The sequence below is a fragment of the Symphalangus syndactylus genome, chromosome 3, assembly GCF_028878055.3.
Source record: "Symphalangus syndactylus isolate Jambi chromosome 3, NHGRI_mSymSyn1-v2.1_pri, whole genome shotgun sequence".
In the NCBI taxonomy this organism is placed as follows: Eukaryota; Metazoa; Chordata; class Mammalia; order Primates; family Hylobatidae; genus Symphalangus; species Symphalangus syndactylus.
In genome coordinates, this window is record NC_072425.2 from 109,032,455 (window position 1) to 109,053,199 (window position 20,745).

The 20,745-nt window shown below is 40.6% G+C and overlaps 1 protein-coding gene across 8 annotated transcripts in view; it reads right to left on the reverse strand.

Moving 5' to 3' along the window:
• AKAP9 (A-kinase anchoring protein 9) overlaps positions 1-7,696 on the reverse strand; it is a 176,721-nt gene extending 169,025 nt beyond the window's left edge. For 5 of the 8 annotated variants that reach the window (XM_063636351.1, XM_055272718.2, XM_055272717.2 and 2 more), the window contains exon 1: positions 6,845-7,256. In XM_063636351.1, the coding sequence (XP_063492421.1) occupies positions 6,845-6,892 (48 nt within the window). In that variant the 5' untranslated portion in view covers positions 6,893-7,256. Of the gene's footprint in view, positions 1-6,844 lie in introns of all 8 variants that reach the window. The other 3 variants (XM_063636347.1, XM_063636350.1, XM_063636348.1) reach the window with 3 other exon arrangements.
• Between the last annotated feature and the right edge of the window lie 13,049 nt (positions 7,697-20,745).

A 20,745-nucleotide genomic window follows, 5' to 3' on the forward strand; every position in this document is an offset into this window, starting at 1 on the left:
AACTGGTAAATCCAGAGAGTGCGTTGGTGATTGTTAGTGGCTAGAGGGAAGAAGCAATGAAGAATATCTGCTTAATGGGCACAGGGTTATATTTTGAGATGAAAAAATGTTTGGGAAGTAGATAGAAGTGGTAGTTGCATAACATTGTGTTACGCCACTGAACTGTTCACTTTAAGATGGTTAATTTTTCTTATGAGTTTCACCTCAATTAAAAAAATAATTATAGCTTCTTTATATTTAGCACCTAGAGAACTCAAAAAGCTCCCAACCATTATTTCATTTATCCTTCAAAACACCTGTTGAGATACACATCATAAGATTATTCCAACAGACAATAAGGCACAGAATTTGTGATCATTTAAATAAATGTTTGCGGCCAGGTGCGGTTGCTCACACCTGTAATCCCAGCACTTTGGGAGGCCAAGGTGGACGGATCACAAGGTCAGGAGTTTGAGACCAGCCTGGCCAATATGGTGAAACCCTGTCTCTACTAAAAATACAAAAACTAGCCGGGTGTGGTGGCAGGTGCCTGTAGTCCCAGCTACTGGGGAGGCTGAGGCAGAAGAACAGCTAGAACCTGGGAGGCAGAGGTTGCAGTGAGCCGAGATCGTGCCATTGCACTCCAGCCTGGGTGGCAGAGCAAGACTCCGTCTCGAGGAAAAAAAAAAAATGCTTGCTAAGTAAAAATTCATAGCTGCAGTTGTAGGCGTTCAAAAATGTTGGTTGAACAAATGAACAAATAAATGTCTCCAAAGTCCTAGTGCCATTTCTACCAGGCCAGATAGCATTATAAATTCTCTTTCTCCCTCTCTCCAGCACACACACACACACACACACACACACACACCCACACACACACACCAGACACCAAACCACTTTTATAAATAAGTTTTGAAAAATTCCGTAGCTTTTCCAAATTAAAGTTTTTAAATGGATGTTAAACAATTACAAAGTGACTAATCTTAATTTTAGTGGAATCTTACTAAGAAATGAATATAATGTCCCTTATTAACAATTTACCATAACCTTTTCTAGCTATATTAGAGGAAATTCACTTACATTTCAATATTCAGTAGCCTATAATATATACTTTGTAGTAATAGTTTAGCTTTTACTAAGAACCTTTTTATTTATAAAATAAGAGATGTTTTTGTTTGAAAAAATTTTTGTTCCATTCTTGTCATATTTCAATCACTTAAATGTATCCTATCTTTTTCACTTCCTCTTTCCATGAGCTATCATTCAAATTTCAGTTTCACTGACAGGGCATCACATTCCTTCCTCCACATTCTCTCTCTAAACACCATGTTTTGCTTCATTCCGACAAAGCCTAAGCTGGGTGCAGTGGGTCACCCCTATAATCCCGGCACTTTGGGAGGTTAAGGCAGGAGGATCACTTGAGCCCAGGAGTTCAAGACCAGCCTGGGCAACATGGTGAAATCCCATCTCTACAAAAAAATTTTAACAATTAGCCAGGTGTGGTGGTGCACATCTGTAGTCCCAGGTGCTCAGGAGGTTGAGGCAGGAGGATCACTTGAGCTCAGGAGGTCGAGGCAGGCTGCCACTCCAGCCTGGACAACAGAGCAAGACCTCGTCTCAAAAAAAAAAAAAAAAAAAAAAAGCCTGAAGGTCATGAATTAGTTTTAAGTCACAGGCAGTGCACCATTGCTGCAATAAATGTTGATGAAGGTTTCAAACTGCTGCATCTACTCTGAATGCTAAGTAAGCTCAGCCACATGTAAGTATGAAAAACTAGAATGCTTAAAACAAGAAGGGAAAACACTTTCTTAGCTGTGGAACAAAGTATCTGAAACATGCAAAGAACAGTTTTACAGCACAACTAGCTTTGGCTATCACAGTGGAAACAGTAACTGAAAAGTCCTGCTATCAATAATCAATATACAGCTTGCATGGAGCACCATCCTTTTTTTTGTACATAATTGGAACTACTCTTCACACTGAAAATGCTTGTTAAACAAAAGTCATGTAATTACAAATTACTGAATATAACAGGCAATAGTTTTTTACAATTATTCAGCAAATAATGCCCATTATATAAAATACTTAATAACTTTAAAAAGTATACCTACTGCAAATTTACAAGAGTAATAATTTTATATTAAATATACAACTGTCCTCTATTTAATTCTGTTCACTTAAATTACAATACTTCCTTAAAGTGACATGAATAATTATACTTGGAAAAAAATGAAGTCATTTAAAGTGGAGTTAAAATAGTTTGGTTCAACACAAGGACAACCTATGTAGTGCCATCCCCGTCAAAACACTGTAGAGGGAGTTAGCCCAGCTCTGAAAATATTTACTTAATACATAATGCAGTAATGTCTTACATCTCCCAGGGTCATGCTTCTTGCAACATCAATACTGAGGAAATAGCCGAGGACCCAACAGTAAACCAAAACAACCAACAAGCAGCAGAAAAACTAAATTGCCCTAAAGCCCACTGGGCAGGCTCCACTGGCCTGTGTTTTTGTTTTGTTTTGTTTTTTGAGACAGAGTCTTGCTCTGTCACCCAGGCTGGAGTGCAGTGGCACAACGTCGGTTCACTGCAATCTCCACCTCCTAGGTTCAAGTGATTTTCCTGCCTCCACCTCCCCAGTAGCTGGGATCAGTACCCGCCACCAGGCCTGACTAATTTTTCTGTATTTTTTAGTAGAGACGGGGTTTTACCATGTTGGCCAGGCTGGTCTCAAACTCCTGACCTCAGATGATCCACCCACCTCAGCCTCCTAAAGTGCTCGGATTACAGGTGTGAGCCACTGCGCTCCACTGGTTTTGTTTTTTATACTTTTTTCTTTTTAGAGATGGGGTTTCACTACATTGCCCAGGCTGATCTAGAACCTCTGGGCTCAAGCGATCCTCCCACCTCAGCCTCCCAAAGTATTGGGATTACAGGTGTGAGCCATCACACCCCACCTAAGGTCTTTGTTGTTTTTTTTTTCTTTTTACATAGTATTCTATCAACCTCAGTTCTGGGTTCCTTAGTTGTAGCAAACCTAAAACAGCAAATTAGGAAAAGAGGCAGATGAGGAGTAAGAGCATAGCAATAAGAACTAACAGCAAAGGAAAGAATAAGAACAACAAAAACAGAAAGGAGATCTATAAAATGTCTAACGATATAATCCCAACCATATAATACACTCTGCACTGAACAATTACAATTCCAGGCCTATGCTAAAATAGGAAACCTAATTATTCTGTGCCTCATTTTCCTGTTCTGGATATGGTCATACACTATAATATGTGTTTAATATGATGTATTTGATAAGCCTTTATATTTTTTTAAAAATGGCATTTGAGGCTGAGTGCAGCAGCTCATGCCTGTAATCCCAGCACTTTGGGAGGTCGAGGCGGGCATATCATTTGAGGGCAGGAGTTCGAGACCAGCCTGGCCAACATGGTGAAACCCCATCTCTACTAAAAATACAAAAATTAGCCAGGCGTGGTGGCATGGGCCTGTAATCCCAGCTACTTGGGAGGCTGAGGCAGGAGAATCACTTGAACCTGGGAGGTGGAGGCTGCAGTGAGCCAAGATCCTGCCACTGCACTCTAGCCTGGGAGACAGGCTGTCTCAAAAAAAAAAAAAGGCATTTGAACATTCTTTTCTGGTCATAAAAGAGATATATTGTATCAAGAATTTGGAAAATACTAAAAGTATAAAGAAAATTAAAATTGCCTGTAAGCCACCACCCAGAGATAGCCACGATTTACATCTTGGTGCTTTTTTTCAGGTGTCTTCATATTTAAATATGTACATATACCTTTTCCTGGTAACTTTTTTCTTTTTAACCTGGCATTATTTGTGGGCATTTTCCGCACTCAAAAAGCCTTTGTAGAATTATTTTACATACCATAATTTATTAACCCATTATTACAGATTTGGGGTAGTATAAAACATTTTATACAGTATACTATACATTATACTGCATACATGACAAACTATTTAAAAAGTGATCATTTATAAGGTTTAGATACAGAAAGGGAATTTTTCAATGGAACTGTTTACCAACAAATTACCCCCAAAAAGATTTGTAAGTTGTGGTTTGTGAAACTAGATTATCAAATACAATACTTCAGTCCAGGGAACAAATGAGACACTTGGATAATGAAGTCTCAGATAAACTTTGGAAAATGATCATTTAAAGTTGTTTCTGATGCCAGCAATATGGATTTCACATTAAGAGAATTCTAGATTACTGTTATTAAATTACAGCCATGCTAGCAAAGTAACACTTATTAATGACTCATTAATCATTCTGCTCATTCGTTAAGCAAATATGTATGAATAACTACTATTTGAAAGGCATTATATTATGGTGCATTAATATCAATAGTAAGAGCTTTCTTAGTGATTCTATAAAATGAGATAGTAGCATTTAAAACACTTTAACAATATGTGGAAAAATATCCCCCAAATCCTACTGCATGCAGCTCATCTCTCTTTGTACTTATCACCCAGAGTCTGTCTCTCCCACTAAACAGTGAGCAACTTGAGAGAAGACACTGTCACCACCTCTAGGTATAAAATAGGGGTTCAATATAGGTTTGCTGAATGACATTATAATCCAGAGTTTTTCAGTTCTAATCTGAAAGCACACGTTTATACAAATGAAATAATGTATATACTATTTTTGATAATGCCCTTTTCACACTACTTTTCATATTCCTATCAGTCTTCATAATCGTAATGGCTTTAAAATATTCCATTATATTTATATAACTTAGAAAATGATTCTCTTCATGTTGTCTTTAAAAGTTATTTTCAGGGTTTTTGTTTGTTTTTTGAAACAGGATCTCATTCTGTTGCCCAGGCTGGAGTGCAGTGACATGATGATAGCTCACTGCAGCCTTGAACTCCTGGGCTCAAGTGATCCTCCCACCTCAGACTCCCGAGTAGCTAGGACTACATACAGGCACACACCACCACACTCTGCTATTTTTTTTTTAATTTTTTGTATAATCTCACTATGTTGCCCAGGTTGGTCTTGAACTCCTGGTGTCAAGCGATCCTCTCACCCCAGGCTCCCAATGTCAGCATTTTTATATTGTATAGCTAATGTTGCAGCAAACATACCTTGCCTTACAAGTCTCATATATTTATATCTTACTGGAAAAAGGGCTAAATTCTAAAAGAAGATACTCTTTTACAACAAAAATTCACCTTAAACAGGTTTTTACCCCATACGTAGAATTTTGAAAGGCAAAGAAACACACAAAGAAACTAGAATTGTATTTTGCCAAATCAACTACAACTGCAAGCAATTTAAATTAAATCCTCTATTATGAAATGTGTATGTCCAAAGTAAACCATGTTTTGTAGGACTGCTTCACATATATTTAGGAAAGATATTTCTGGGGGCAGGCAATAAAAATAGTGAGGTAACAGACAAATAAGACATCTAATCAGATCTTCAATGCTTCTGGAGGGGCACACACTTCACCTCCACTACTTCCTTAGATGCATAGAGCTTGCTCAGCCCCTCATTATTGCACAAGTGTAAGCTTTGGCTTCTAAAGATACCCTGATTGCCCTTTCCCACCATTTATAGATTCGAAAGTAAAAATTTACCTGGCTATATACAAGCATTTAAACCTTGATCTTAAATAGAGGGAGCTTATAGGAAAGTCAACTATATTTTAGAAATATGAAGCTAGTTTTTACATATATATTCATTTAACAAACTTGTATTGAGCTTCTATCACTGCATCTCTGCGGTATGGCCCTTCATTGATAATAAATCACTAACCTGGTTTCCTTTGTTTATGTGCGGAGAAGAGAAAGGAAGAGAGGAAAAACGGTTACCTGTAATACAATTTTTTGTCCAAGTATGATTGCTAACAATTATCTCTAAAAAGAATATAATCTATAAAAGAAGATTTCATTGACGGGAGGAAGGGGGCTTTTGAGCCCAGACAAAATATATGCTCAAATATGTAATTTTTAAAAGAAATATGCTACGCAGCTTATATTCTGTATATGTTAAATTTCTCATGAAGCCCAATGAACGATGCCTGTGTATAATTGTGTATTGTATTGTTTGCTTTACAGGCTTTTCCATACACGTACACACACATACACACACGCACAATCAGAATTCGCCAGAGAGATATATAACAACTAAATTATTTAAAGCAGGCATTCTATAGGTGTTTGCATATGGAACCTTTCGGTCCCCAGAAGTTCCACTCACAGACTGCATTAACATTCCATACGACACAAAAGCGCATGCCATGACAAAGACCTTCAAGTACAAACATACAAAGACACGCTTCTAAAAACGCCCCTAAAGCCAAGTTCACAGCTGGCACTTGTGGCACACACAAGCCACTGCTGAGACAGCTGTCACAGGCCAATCACACACACCCAAGAGTGCCAGCGTGCCACCTAAGGCAGACAAGCTGATGATCAGCGCACAAATCCCCAACCCAATAAAGAAAAGCTCTAAATCCCCACCCTGGAAAGCACAATGCCTGCACCACCCAGAAAACTCCTTAAAAAAATGAAAGGTCGGAGGTTTAGAAGCAACTAAACACTAGTTTACGGCAATACAGTAAAAGGGGAGTTTTATTTGGACATTCACGAGAAAGGAGCCACAATATTCAATCCTCACGGAAGTATTATCAGCTAGCACAAGGCTTTGTCCCCCATTTGGAAAAAGGGGAAAGGAGGAGGGCGAGGAGAGATGCAGACCCTGAGACCCTGCAGCACCTCCCTCTCGGGCAGTGCACTGGGGCTGCGGCGAACTCCGCTTCCCAGGCCCCCTCCCACCCCGTGCTAGCCACCGCCTCCCACCGCAGGCCCGGTTGCCTCGGGCTCTCCTACCTTGGCTTTGCCGGCCTCCAGCTTCTTCTGTCTCTCCTCGTCCTCCATGGCCTCTGCAAGGAAGGCAGGGGAAAACGGGGTTTGAGGGGTGGTCGGGGATAGAAAGGAAAGCTCGGTTTGGAGGTAGGTGGGACGGCAAGCTCCGCGGCCCAGAGAGCCGAGCCAGTCCGGCGCTCCCCCGCCCGAAGTGGAAGCAGTCTCCGCGCTCACTGGCGGATCGTCCTCAGCCGCACGGGAAGCGCCGTCACCGCCGCCGCCGCCGCCATCTTCGTCTCCACGTAAACACACGGCGAGGCGGGAGGGGCTGGAACGTCTGTCCGCGCAGCCGCCTCGCGGGCAGGTGCGCCTGGGGTCCCGCCCCGGCCCAGCCGTCAGGGGTCAGCCCTTGCCAGGCCTGGGACCTGCCTCCGACCGGCGAGGACCCCGCCGTAGGGAGCGCCCTTCCCTCATATCAACGGCTCCCAGGTGGTGGCCGAGCTGAGGGGTAGGAGAGACGGAGTGTGCCAGAGGCTCCTGGCCGGACCCCCACCCTCCGTCCGAGGAATCCAGTGCTATTAAAACATGAGTTTGTTTGTTTTTTTTTCCTTCAAGTTACAAAACTAACACATCTAATGGCGAAATTGGCGAACACCTAAAAGCTCCAACGGAAAAGTTCCGGGGGTGGGGGGTGGCCGGGGGGGCGGACGCCAGGTTTTTTCTACCTACATTAACTGCTTGACTAAAGGAATTATGAGAGCAGCTAATTGCTCTTATTACTTCCTTAGCCTGAAAAGTCCCTCCCTCTTTCCTCCACTGGTTCCCACTCAATCTCCGGTTCATCCTTCTAGTCCCATCGCACACGCCGCCTCCAAATGGCTTTTCTGACCTCCTGTTCCCTCCACGGCAACCGTGACACATCCAGTCAAAACTTAGTCCCCTCCCCCCACTCCTTCGGGCTTCCCTTTAACAGTAGTGTTCTGAAAGGAGCCTGAGCTTTAGAACCTCGGTTAGGGACAATGCTAGACTACACTAACTTTCTAGCTTTAATGACAAGTTACCTATCTATCCTCCCTGAGCCTACCTGGAATTTTTGGAAGGGTTGTTAATATATGTGACTACCCTGACATATCAGAACGTCCTGAATAATGTCAGCTTTATTTCTCCTTGGACTTCCTTTAAGTACCCTGCACCATATTTTAATAATTTGTGTGCGTCTTAGTTCAGCTCATACCCCCAGCTCCTTGATGACAGAGACTCATCATGAGTCTTGCTCATCTTGGCTTTACTAAAATGACCAGGACAGAGCTCTGCACTCGATAAACGCTTTTCGGGTTGAATTGAGCAGTGTTTGTAAATTTAGCATTACTATCTTTCCTTGTTTCCCCTACATGTGCTCCCTCAATCCTTTGTGTTCTTCTCCCTACCCTCCAATGCTCACATCCATTCCTGGAGTGAACTACACATTTTAATGTCTCTGGTTGATTACTCAGGTTTATCATGTTTCTCCGTTGCTTTGAGGTAGGTTGGACTGAAAAACTAGCAGTTGTGAACAAAAAATAGGCTAAAATGATTTCAAGCGTAGAAGTGTTGTTAAGTGAAAAATTGAGGTTAAAAAACAAAAAAGGAGAGACTAAAGACCTTAAGTCTACCACAAACTGAAGATGAGTTTTAAATAGCCCTCATTTAGAAATCTTAGCTTTAAAAAAGATTTTTTTCTTAAGCTCCGTAATGCATACATTCTGCCAACTTCTAACAGCCAAGTGCATATTGTCCTGTTATCTCAACCTGAATTAGGAACCAGGTAAAATTAGACATTTTATCATAGGGATAAAAGAATTGAGGCAATAAGTGATTTACTTAGTTACCCATCAAATTAAGAGTAAGGACTAGAACTAAGTGTTCTAATAGTGCAGTGATTTAAATACTGCCTGGATTGAGGGATTATGTGTGTAGATGCTGATTGCCTAGGAGGGGGAAGCCCCAGGGTATCTGAAGCTATTCCTGTTTGTTAAAGGATACTGCTTTCTCGGTGACTAAATAAGTCAGCTGTTTGTATGTGCTGAGAATGTTCAAGAATATCTTCCAAAGCAACAAGATTATTTCAATGTTTCCTTCACTGATAGCAGCCAATCATATACATGTCTATTTTACATAATGGGTGCCCGATCAATGTTGAAAGATTTGTGTTAACTTCTATTAGAAGGGCAAGCATTGGGCACTAGTGCTCTGACTCTTCCTTATGGCACCTATTCTGTCATATCTCGTCATACCAATCATTAATTCATGTCATGTCATTCACTTATTCAAGTGTTTCCTTCGGAAGATATTTCAGCAAAGACTTGAAAGAGATGAGGAGGCTGGGCGGGGTGGTGCACACCTGTAATCCCAGCACTTTGGGAGGCTGAGGGGGGGGCGGATCGCTTAAGCTCAGGAGTTCGAAACCAGCCTGGGCAACATGACAAAACCCTGTCTTTACAAAAAAAAATATAATAATAATACTGGATGTGGTGGCGGGAGCCTGTAGTCCTAGCTACTCCAGAGCCTGAGGCGGGAGGATCACTTGAGCCCGGGAGGCCAAAGCAGTGAGCCCAGATTGTGCCACTGCACTCTAGAGTAAGGACCTAGACAACAGGTGACACTGTCCCAAAAAACAAGGGGGTGGTGGGTGGGGAGTAGAGAGCCATGGAGATAGTTGAGGGTGCAGCAAATCCAAAGAAAGGCCCTCAAGGGAGACCATGATGGACCTTCTCAAGGAAGAGTAGGAGGTGAGGGTGGCTAGAGTGGAATAAGCAAGGGAAATAGTAGGAGATGAAGTCAGAGAAGTAACAGGGGGCCAGATCCTGTAGAGTTCTTTCTTTCTTTTCTTTTCTTTCTTTCTTTCTTTCTTTCTTTCTTTCTTTCTTTCTTTCTTTCTTTCTTTCTTTCTTTTTCTTTCTTTCTTTTCTTTTCTTTCCTTCCTTCCTTCCTTCCTTTCTCTTTCTTCCTTTCCTTCTTTCTTTCTTTCCTTCTTTCCTTCCTTCTTCCTTCCTTCCTTCCTTCCTTCCTTCTTTCTTTTTCTTTCTTTCTTTTTTAAACGGAGCCTCACTGTGTCACCCAGGCTGAATGCAGTGGCCCGATCTTGGCTCACTGCAACCTCCTGGGCTCAAGCAATCCTCCCACCTCAGCCTCCTGAGTAGGTGGGGCCACAGGCGCACTCTGCCACGACTAGCTTATTTTTGTATTTTTGGTAGAGACAGGGTTTCACCATGTTGCTCAGGCTGGTCTGAAACTCCTGAGCTCAAGCAATCCGCCTGCCTCAGCCTCTCAAAGTGCTGGGGTTACAGGTGAGCCACCATGCCTGGCCTCAGATCCTGTAGAGTTCTAAGGGTCATTGTAAGGACTTCAGCTTTTACTCTGGGTAATATTAGGAGCCATTGGAGAATTTTGAGCAGATAAATGACATGATTTGGCTTATGTTGTTCACGGACATTTGGCTGCTATGAGGAGAAAAGGGGATCAGTTTAGATGTTATTTCAGTAATCCCAGATAATGGGAATTTGGGCCATAGTACTGTAGTGGAGGAAATGATACGGAATCAGATTCTGGATATCTTTTGAACATAGAACCAATAGTATCATAGGAGTTGTAGATTGGATGTGAGGTTTGAGACAAAAAGAAAAGTCAAGGTTGACTCCAACATTTTTGGCTTGAGCAACTAAAGTGATGAAGTTGCCAGTAACCAAAATGGAGAAGAGAAAATCTGGGGACCAAGTGTTCAGTTTTGGACATGGTAATTTAGACATACACATTAGGCATCCAAGAACTGATGTCACCCTTAGACATCAGTTAGTCTGGACTTCAGGAGACAGGTCCAAGCTAGAAATAAAAATGTGAGAGTAGTCAGTATTCAGGATGTAGATGGTATTTTAAGTTAAGGAATTGGATGAGATAATCTAGGGCGATGCTATTCAATACAACAGCTATTAGCTAGTCTGAACTGAGATGTGCTGTAAGTGTAACACTTTGGATTTGGAAGACTTAATATTAAAGTAAAATAACAAAATGTTGCACTATTTTTGTATTATTAAATGATTATATTTGGGACCTATTGGGTTTAAGAAGATATATATTAATTTCACCAGTTTCTTTTTTTAAATGAAGTTACTACAAAGTTTCAAATTACATATATGGCTTGCATTTGTGGCTCACATTATTTTTCTATTGGACTATGCTGCTTTAAGGAGCAAGTTTAGATAGAAAGGTGTTACAATGACTGAGTTTTGGAATACTTCAACGTGAGCAGAATCTGCAAATGAGACTGAGAACAGTGGCTAGCTATGTGAAAGGAATCAGTACCCAAGCGAAGAAAGTGAAGGAGGAAGGAGTGATGAACCAGGACAACTGCTGCTAATAGGTCACGTAAAATGAGGAATGAGAAATAAACATTGGATATAGCAAGGTAAAGGTCACTGGAGGCTTCCATAGAAGGCACTGTAAATCAATCATTAATTATTTCCAAATGAGTGCAAGCACTGCTTCAGTATCCTTCTCAATAAAGAGCCTCTGGCAGTCATGTCCAATGGACCAGAATTGAAAAGGGAAATAAAATCTAATTGGTCTCTTCTATTGGGGTTACATTTGCCCCGGTCCTGTGGTCCTGTGATCTCGCCCTGCCTCCATTTGCCTTGTGATATTCTATTACCTTGTAAAGCACGTGATCTCTGTGACCCACACCCTATTTGTGCACTCCCTCCCCTTTTGAAAATCCCTAATAAAAACTTGCTGGTTTTACGGCTCAGGGGGCATCACGAAACCTACCGACATGTGATGTCTCCCCCGGACGCCCAGCTTTAAAATTTCTCTCTTTTATACTCCATCCCTTTATTTCTCAACCCGGCCGACACTTAGGGAAAATAGAAAAGAACCTATGTGACTGTTGGGGGCACGTTCCCTGATAGTGCCATTGCTTAAAATTCCACTGATAGGCTATCTACTGGTATTTCTAGCTTGGACCTTTCCCTTGAACTCCAAATTTGTTTATCTGATTATTTATCAACTTAGTTACCAACTCTACTTGAACGAGTAACACACATTTAAATATGTTTAAAACCAACCTTTGGTTTTCCCTCCAAAATCTGCTCTTCCAGTCGTCCTTCCTATCACAGTAAATGGTAGTCCTACTTTAGGAGTTTCTCAGGTCGATAATCTTGGAGTCATCCTTGTCTCTTCAATTTCTCTTATAACCCATAGTCAGTCTAATAGTAAATTGCGTTCATATAGATCCATAACCCTGTTACTTGTTCTCACTTCTGCAAATGCTACCCTGGTCCAAGCCACCATCACCTCTCACCTTGAATTTTGCCAAGATCCTAACTGATATCTTTGTTTCTACCCTTGCTTCCTTGTAATATATTCTTCATACAGTAACCAGACTAATCTTTGTAAAATGTAAGTCACATCATGTCATTCCTCCACTCAAAACCCTTTAATGGGCCAGGTGCGGTGGCTTACACCTGTAATCCCAGCACTTTAGGAGGTTGATATGGGTGGAGCATTTGAGGTCAGGAGTTCAAGACTAGCCTGGCCAACATGGCGAAACCCTGTCTCTACTAAAAATACAAAAATTAGCTGGGTGTGGTGGCGGGCACCAGCTACTCAGGAGGCTGAGGCAGGAGAATTGCTTCAAGCCAGGAAGCAGAAGCAGAGGTCGCAGTGAGCCAAGATCATGCTGCTGCAGTCCAGCCTGGGTGACAGAGTGAGCAAGACTTCGTCTCAAAAACAAAACAAAAAACAAAACAAAACAAAACATCTTTTAATGGCATTCCATATCATTCAGAATAAAACCTAAAATCCTTATAAGGCCTTCTGGATTTGGTCTCTGACCTCATCTGTAGCTGAGGCTACAGGCACATGCCATCACACCTGACTAATATTTTGTATTTTTAGTCTTACTAAAAATGTTTAGTCTTACTGTATCCTCTAGTCCTACTCTGACCCAGTCACACTGACTTTCTTACTTTTTCTCCAAAAAGCCAAGCATATGATCTACTTCAGGTTCTTTGCACTTGGCTATTCCTACTGCCTGGAATGTTCTTTCTCCATATAGCCAAATGGCTCATTTCCTTATCCCTTCTGGCCTCTGTGTAATTATCATCTTATCAGAGAACGCCTTTCCTACACACCCTATAAACATGTTCTCTCCTGTTCCTTGCCCAGTGTTATTTATTTGTTTATTTATTTATTTAGAGATGGAGTCTCACTATGTTGCCCAGGTTGGCCTTGAACTCCCAGGCTCAAGTGATCCCCCCTCCTCAACTTCCAGAGTAGCTGGGATTCCAAGTGCACCCAGCTCCAGCTCTATTATTATTATTATTATTATTTATTTTGTGTGGCACTTGCCACAAAAAACTTACCTGACATCTGTTAAAGCTAACTAAATATAGCCTGAGAAGGACTCCGTACTTCTATATTTGAGTGCTTGTGGACAAACTGAAACCTAGCTTAATAGGTAGACAAGGTTAAAAACCTAATTTAGGAGTGTGTGCTTTTAACAATAGCTGAGTCTTCGCTAATCCCAGCAGCTGTACTTCAACCATTCATACACTGCTAAGTGTTCACACTGTGTTCAAATAAGGCAAATGGCAACTTGTAACCAATCCAGCCATTCTGTACCTCACTTCTGATTTCTGTACATTATTTCCCTTTTTTGTGTTTATAAATTTTCTTTCACCATGTGGCTGCACTGGAGTCTCTGTGAATCTGCTGTAATTCTGGGGGCTGCCCAATTCGTGAATCATTCATTGCTCAATTAAACTCCTTTAAATTTAATTCGGTTGAAGTTTTTCTTTTATCACATCATTTGTTTATTTTATGTTTCTCTGTCAACTCATACCAGAAGTTCCACCGAAACAGTGACTTTTTTTATTTTGTTCATTGCTGTATCCCAGTTTGGCACATGGTCTGTGCTCAGTAAATATTTACTGAAAGAATGAATAGTCTTTTAGTTCTCTCTCTCGCCGTCTTTTGCTTTTTGATAGTCATTTAAATATATACTAAATCTTTTTGTAGTAAAACTACTCAGCATTCTTTGATAGTTCCCGAAATCAATTAAGATGGTATTCTAATGATTGGAAATGATCTTTATTTGTTCTTTTCTTTCTCTTTATTAGCCAAGTGTTATTATATACAGCTTTCCACAATGATTAAAGAAATATTCTATATCTGCACTCACTAATATGGTAGTCACTAGTCACATGTGGCCACTGAACATTTCAAATTTGGCTAGCACAAATGAAGGAACTAAATTTTTAATTCATTTACCTTTTCTTTTTTTTCTGAGACAGAGTTTCATTCTGTCACCCAGGCTGGGGTACAGTGGCATGATCATGGCTCAATGTAGCTTTGACCTGCTGGGCTTAAGCAATCCTCCCACCTCAGCCACTTGAATAGATGAGACTACAGGTGTGTACCACCACGCTTGGCTAACTTTTAAAATTTTTCGTAGAAACAAGGTCTAACTGTGTGGCCCCAGCTGGTCTCAAACTCCAGAGCCTGGCTATTTTTTAAATTTCTTTGTAGAGATGAGGCCTCACTGTGTTGCCCAGGCGGGTCTTGAATTCCTAAGCTCAAGCCATCCTCCCACTTTGGCTTCCCAAAGTGTTAGAATTACAGGCATGAGCTACCACACCTCTAGCCTAGTTTTTTTTTTTTTTTTTTTTTTCAGATACAAGGTCTCACTCTGTCACCCAGGCTGGAGTGCAGTGGCACAATCATAGCTCACTGCAGCCTCAACCTGCTGAATTTAAGCAATCCTCCCACCTCAGCCTCCTGAGTAGCTAGGACTACAGGTGTACACACCATGCCCGACTAATTTTTTAAAAAACATTTTTTTTGTAGAGACAGTCTTGCTATGTCGCCCAGGCTGGTCTCAAAATCCTGGCCTCAAGCAATCCTCCTTCCTTAACCTCCCAAAGTACTGAGATTATAGGCTTGAGCCACTCTACTCAGCAATTTCATCTAATTTTTTTTTTTTTGAGACAGAGTCTCGCACTGTCGCCCAGGCTGGAGTGCAGTGGCACAATCTCGGCTCACTGCAAGCTCTGCCTCCTGGGTTCATGCCATTCTCTTGCTTCAGCCTCCAGAGTAGCTGGGACTACAGGCGCCCACCACCATGCCCGGCTAATTTTTTAAAAAACATTTTTTTTGTAGAGACAGTCTTGCTATGTCGCCCAGGCTGGTCTCAAAATCCTGGCCTCAAGCAATCCTCCTTCCTTAACCTCCCAAAGTACTGAGATTATAGGCTTGACCCACTCTACTCAGCAATTTCATCTAATTTTTTTTTTTTTTTTTTTTGAGATGGAGTCTCGCGCTGTCGCCCAGGCTGGAGTGCAGTGGCACAATCTCGGCTCACTGCAAGCTCTGCCTCCCGGGTTCATGCCATTCTCCCGCTTCAGCTTCCCGAGTAGCTGGGACTACAGGCACCCACCACCATGCCCGGCTAATTTTTTTTGTATTTTTATTAGAGCCGGGGTTTCACTGTGTTAGCCAGGATGGTCTTGATCTCCTGACCTTGTGATCCGCCTGCCTCGGCCTCCCAAAGTGCTGGGATTACAGGCGTGAGCCACTGCACCTGGCCTAATTTCATCTAATTTTAACTTAAATAGACACATGTGGCTAATGGCTACCATACTGGACAGTGTAGTCTTATAGAATGTGATGGTTTAGAATTCCAATTACACATTTTGTAATTTTATTTTATTTTAATTGATTAATTAATTTTGAGATGGAGTCTTGCTCTGTTGCCAGGCTGGAGTGCAGTGGCACGATCTTGGCTCACTGCAATCTCCACCTCCAGGGTTCAGGCAATTCTCCTGTCTCAGCCTCCCGGGTCACTGGGATTACAGGTGTGCGCCACCACACCCAGCTAATTTTTGTATTTTTAGAAGAGACAGGGTTTCACTGTGTTAGCCAGGATGGTCTCGATCTCCTGACCTCGTGATCTGCCCCCCCTCAGCCTCTCAAAGTGCTGGGATTACAGGTGTAAGCCACCGTGCCCAGCCACATTTCATAATTTTATACGTCTATTTTAAATTTCTTTATTGTATTTATGATTGTTTTCTTAAATTGTGGAGAAAATAGCTTCATAATTCCCATTTTTAAATTTTCCTCGGTTTTTTCTGTCTAACCTGCTTTTTAGTAGGTTTCTTCCAAGTTAAACTTACATTTACCTTAAAATATACATATGCATATTTCTTTCTTTTTGTTTTTTAGATGGAGTTTTGTTCTTGTTGCCCAAGCTGGAGTGCAATTGCACAATCTCAGCTCACTGCAACCTTTGCTTCCCAAGTTCAAGTGATTCTCCTGCCTCAGCCTCCTGAGTAGCTGGGACTACAGGCATGTACCACCATGCCAGGCTAATTTTGTATTTTTAGTAAAGATGGGGTTTCACCACGTTGGCCAAGGTAGTCTTGAACTTCTGACCTCAGGTGATCTGTCTGCCTCGGCCTCCCAAAGTGCTGGGATTACAGGCGTGAGCCACCGTGCCTGACCACATATGCATATATCAAATAATAATAGTAGTATATAAATAAGATAATGAGCACTTTTTAATAGAAAGAATAAAACCTAAGTTTCATCATATAATTGAAAACTGTGAAATTAATTTTGGTGGATGTTGTTTGGCTACTCAAAAGCCATTCCCAGTCTGATTCTCCTTTGTAGTCTCCCATGATAGGAGCTAGAAACACAAATGCTTTCCTAGCCTCCTTTGCAGCAAGGAGTGACTGTGTGACCAGATATGACCCATCTCAAGAGATCCAAGAATACATTTACTAGGAAAGTTTCTAGGAAAGCTTTTGGTATCCTGATAAGAAAGGAACAGACAATGGAATATACTCACAATAAAAAGGCACAATCTATTTGATATGGTTTGACTCTGTGTCCCCACCCAAATCTCATCTCAAATTGTAATCCTATATTCCCCACATGTTGAGGGAGGGACCTGGTGGGAGGTGATGGGATCATGGGGATGGTTTCCCCCATGCTGTTCTCATGATAATGAGTGAGTTCTCATGAGATCTGATGGTTTTTTTCTTTTCTTTTCTTTTTTTCTTTTTTTTTTGAGATGGAGTCTTACTCTGTTGTCCTGGCTGGAGTACAGTGGGGCGATCTCAGCTCACTGCAACCTCCACCTCCAGGTTTCAAGTGATTCTCCTGCCTCAGCCTCCCGAATAGCTGGGATTACAAGTGTGTGCCACCACGCCTAGCTAATTTCTGTATTTTTAATAGAGATGGGGTTTCACCATGTTGGCCAGGCTGGTCTCGAACTCCGGGCCATAAGCAATCTGTCCACCTCGACCTCCCAAAGTGCTGGGATCTGATGGTTTTACAAGTGTTTGGTAGTTCCTCCTTCATGCACTCTCTCTCCTACCATCTAGTGAAGAAGGTACTTGCCTATTCTTTGCCTTTGGCCATGATTATAAGTTTCCTGAGGCCTCCTTAGCCATGCATAACTGTGAATCAATTAAACCTCTTTTTTAAATAAATTACCCAGTCTCGGGTATTTCTTTATAGCAGTGTGAAAACAGACTAATATGCTATGGATACACATACGAAAATCTCAAAAGTATTATGTTGAGTGAAAAAATCCAGACAAGTATACATACTGTATGATTTAATTGTTATGAAATTTAAAAATAGGTAAAACACGCCTTTGGCTGGGCGCGGTGGCTCACGCCTGTAATCCCAGCACTTTGGGAGGCCGAGGTGGGCGGATCACGAGGTCAGGAGATTGAGACCATCCTAGCTAACACGGTGAAAACCCGTCTCTACTAAAAATAGAAAAAATTAGCTGGGCATGGTGGCAGGCGCCTGTAGTCCCAGCTACTCGGGAGGCTGAGGCAGGAGAATGGCGTGAACCTGGGAGGCGGAGCTTGCAGTGAGCTGAGATCATGCCACTGCACTCCAGCCTGGGCGACAGAGCAAGACTCCGTCTCAAAAAAAAAAAAAAAAAAAAAAAACAACAACAACAACAACAAAAAACACGCCTTTACTTATAGAAATTAGAACTATAGTTGCTTCTGGAACAGGTAAGGGTACTGTCTGTAAAGGAGCACAAGGGAATTTCAGGAGTGATTAAAATGTTCTACATGTTTATTTGTGTAATGACCACATTAGTGTATATACATTGTTGACATTCATTGATTGGTATATTTAAGATATATTAATCTTATTACATATAAATTGTATCACGATTTTAAAAAAAGGAAGAGTGGTAGCTCATATACCCTTCAGCCATCCCCCTTTCTTACTAGGCAATATTCCTGGAGTTGCCACTTTCATTTGTGTCTATGAAGAAAGACCAAGATAAATGCAGAGATACTCACTGTAACTTTGCTAAGTCATAGAACCACTACAGTAATTGTCCACCTCAATTTCTCATTATGTCAGAAAAATAAACTATTTGTTTTAGCTACCCTAGTTGGGTTAATCAAGAAAATGAAAAATACATTTTATTTAGAGTTTTGAATGACACTAGTGATATAATAATTTCATATTATGTGATTTGTTACATCCCACATCTCACCCAATGGGATTCTACAGTGACCCAAAATAGTTTGTCATGGAAGCATCGACATGAGAAAATAGGCATATTAAGGAAATGTACCTTGTTACTGATTAAATATTTGTAAAGATAAACTAGAATGTACACTTATAAAAGTTAAGTGTTGGTTCTAAAGGTAAACAAGAGGACAAATATGAGTAAAGAACAAGATGTTATATAGCTTCTGGAAATTTGGTCTCTAAAGGAAAATAAAATAGTATTTGCTAAAATAAGAAGAAATTATACATGCTGAAAAAGTTCAAATTGCATACCATAAAAATAATTGTGAGAATACTCATTGAGTGCCTTCCAAGTATCTATCAGTCATGTGCTAAACTTTTTATACATAATCCTAACAACTCTATGAGGAATGTATTATTTCCATTTTGGTATGAGGAGACTGAGTTTCAGAGAGGTTAAGCAACTTTTGTAGAGGCAAACCTTGATCCTGGGTCTGTCAGACAGCTAAGATTAGTGCCCTTACCATGGCCATGTTTACTTTCCCCCTGTCACCACAGGACAATGCATGAGAATCTTATTGGGTTTAAAGTAGGGATTTTTTTTTCCTAACAAATATATGAAAAGAATCTTGACAATTTCTGACCTCATGGGGTGTTCTTATAAACTGTAAGTCACATACTAGATTTCCTCATAAAAATTAAAAGACAATCTTACTTTGAACTGAAGGAAGATATTGTGGCTAATAATCACAGTTTGCGTGGACTACACTGCAATTCTGTAGCTTAACACATTCCATAATCTGTCCTCATCTTAGTATTTAAATGGTGGTAAAACCTTGTATAAGATATTAGAATAATATTTGTCTATTATACCTCAATAAGTCTGGAAAAAAAGATCTCAGAATAATGATCAGTTATAATGTTTATAAGATAATTATACAGTCTCAGATAATTCAGAAGATGATGTATAATATCTACATTGAAACTTTCTAAAGATAACTAGAATATTTTCAGTTTTGCAATTTTATCCTTTTACTCTTTGAAAGACAGTGATAGCATAATTGCCAAAACATTAATTAAAACTATTCCATGAGAAAGTGGTTTCAAAAGATTAAATAACCTTTCTTCCAAATAAGAAAAAATTCAGAGGCTTTGAGAAAACATTTAGTAAAGCCATAGAAATAGAGACTAGCCTTATCCTCCTCCTCACCCAGTTGCCTGAAGAAGTTTCAGGAAAACTCCCCAAAAATATTTTAACTGAATATAGTTCTTGGTCAGTTCGTGAAGTTTCACTATTATAGTAAGGTCCTTCTTTCATTCTCAAAAAATAGAATTAGCATTTACAGTTTGCCATTCCTTTTCTGCAGGTCAGGGAATGGGAAGAGATAGGAGTAAAGAATTGTTGCTCTATTGAATTCTTCTTAATTTCTTACATAAATCTTACGTAGATACATGTTTAGTGGCCATGCCTCAATTATTTAGACCATATAAACATTCAAGAATGCAGCAAAACTAGACAGTAATGATCAACAAAAAGCTTTATAATGTAGTAAGTTGCTTGATTACTGAAAAACTATTATTTCTTCAATGATTCCCAAAGTGTAAATATAGTAATGATTCTTCTCCATGAACAAATAAGCTAGATAGTGGGTTAAAATAACAAGGAAGTTGTGGCCACAGATACTGAAGCATTTGAATCTTTTGAATAGTTCTAAAATGTAAAGAAAAGGAGGGGGATTAAATACATAAAGGAATTATTGAAAAGAAAATGGCTTGGGAGCAAACTTCATTTTATTTTAAAATCTTAATATACTTGTTGCTCAGCAAGTCACATAGCTAAATGCACATTCTCTCCCTTATGAGACACAGGTAAGGAAAAATACATGAAACTGATATCCCGCATTTATTCAAGAGATTCAGTGCTGAGATACATCTTGGGGAGATACAGAATAACCCAAAGGGTCTCATATTATCTATGTCTATAACACAGGACACTAAATGATTGTAAGGAAGATCTACATTCATCAAGATTGGAATATTGCTTAAGCAGGATGCTGTCTACTCACAAAGATTCCAACTGGAGTTTAGGAATATCCACAATGCCCTGGACCCACCCATGATCTTTCTTGAAGTTATGACATGTGAAAGGAAAATTAAATCTCAGGACCTCAAACTCACTATGCCAAGGAGAAAAGTTAGGCTGTCTTTTTGCTCCTAAACAGATAGCTGCAAAGACATTTTTTGTTGTTGTTGTCGTTGTTTTGAGACAGAGTCTCGCTCTGTTGCCCAGGCTGGAGTGCAGTGGCTCGATCTCGGCTCACTGCAAGCTCTGCCTCCCGGGTTCACGCCATTCTCCTGCCTCAGCCTCCTGAGTAGCTGGG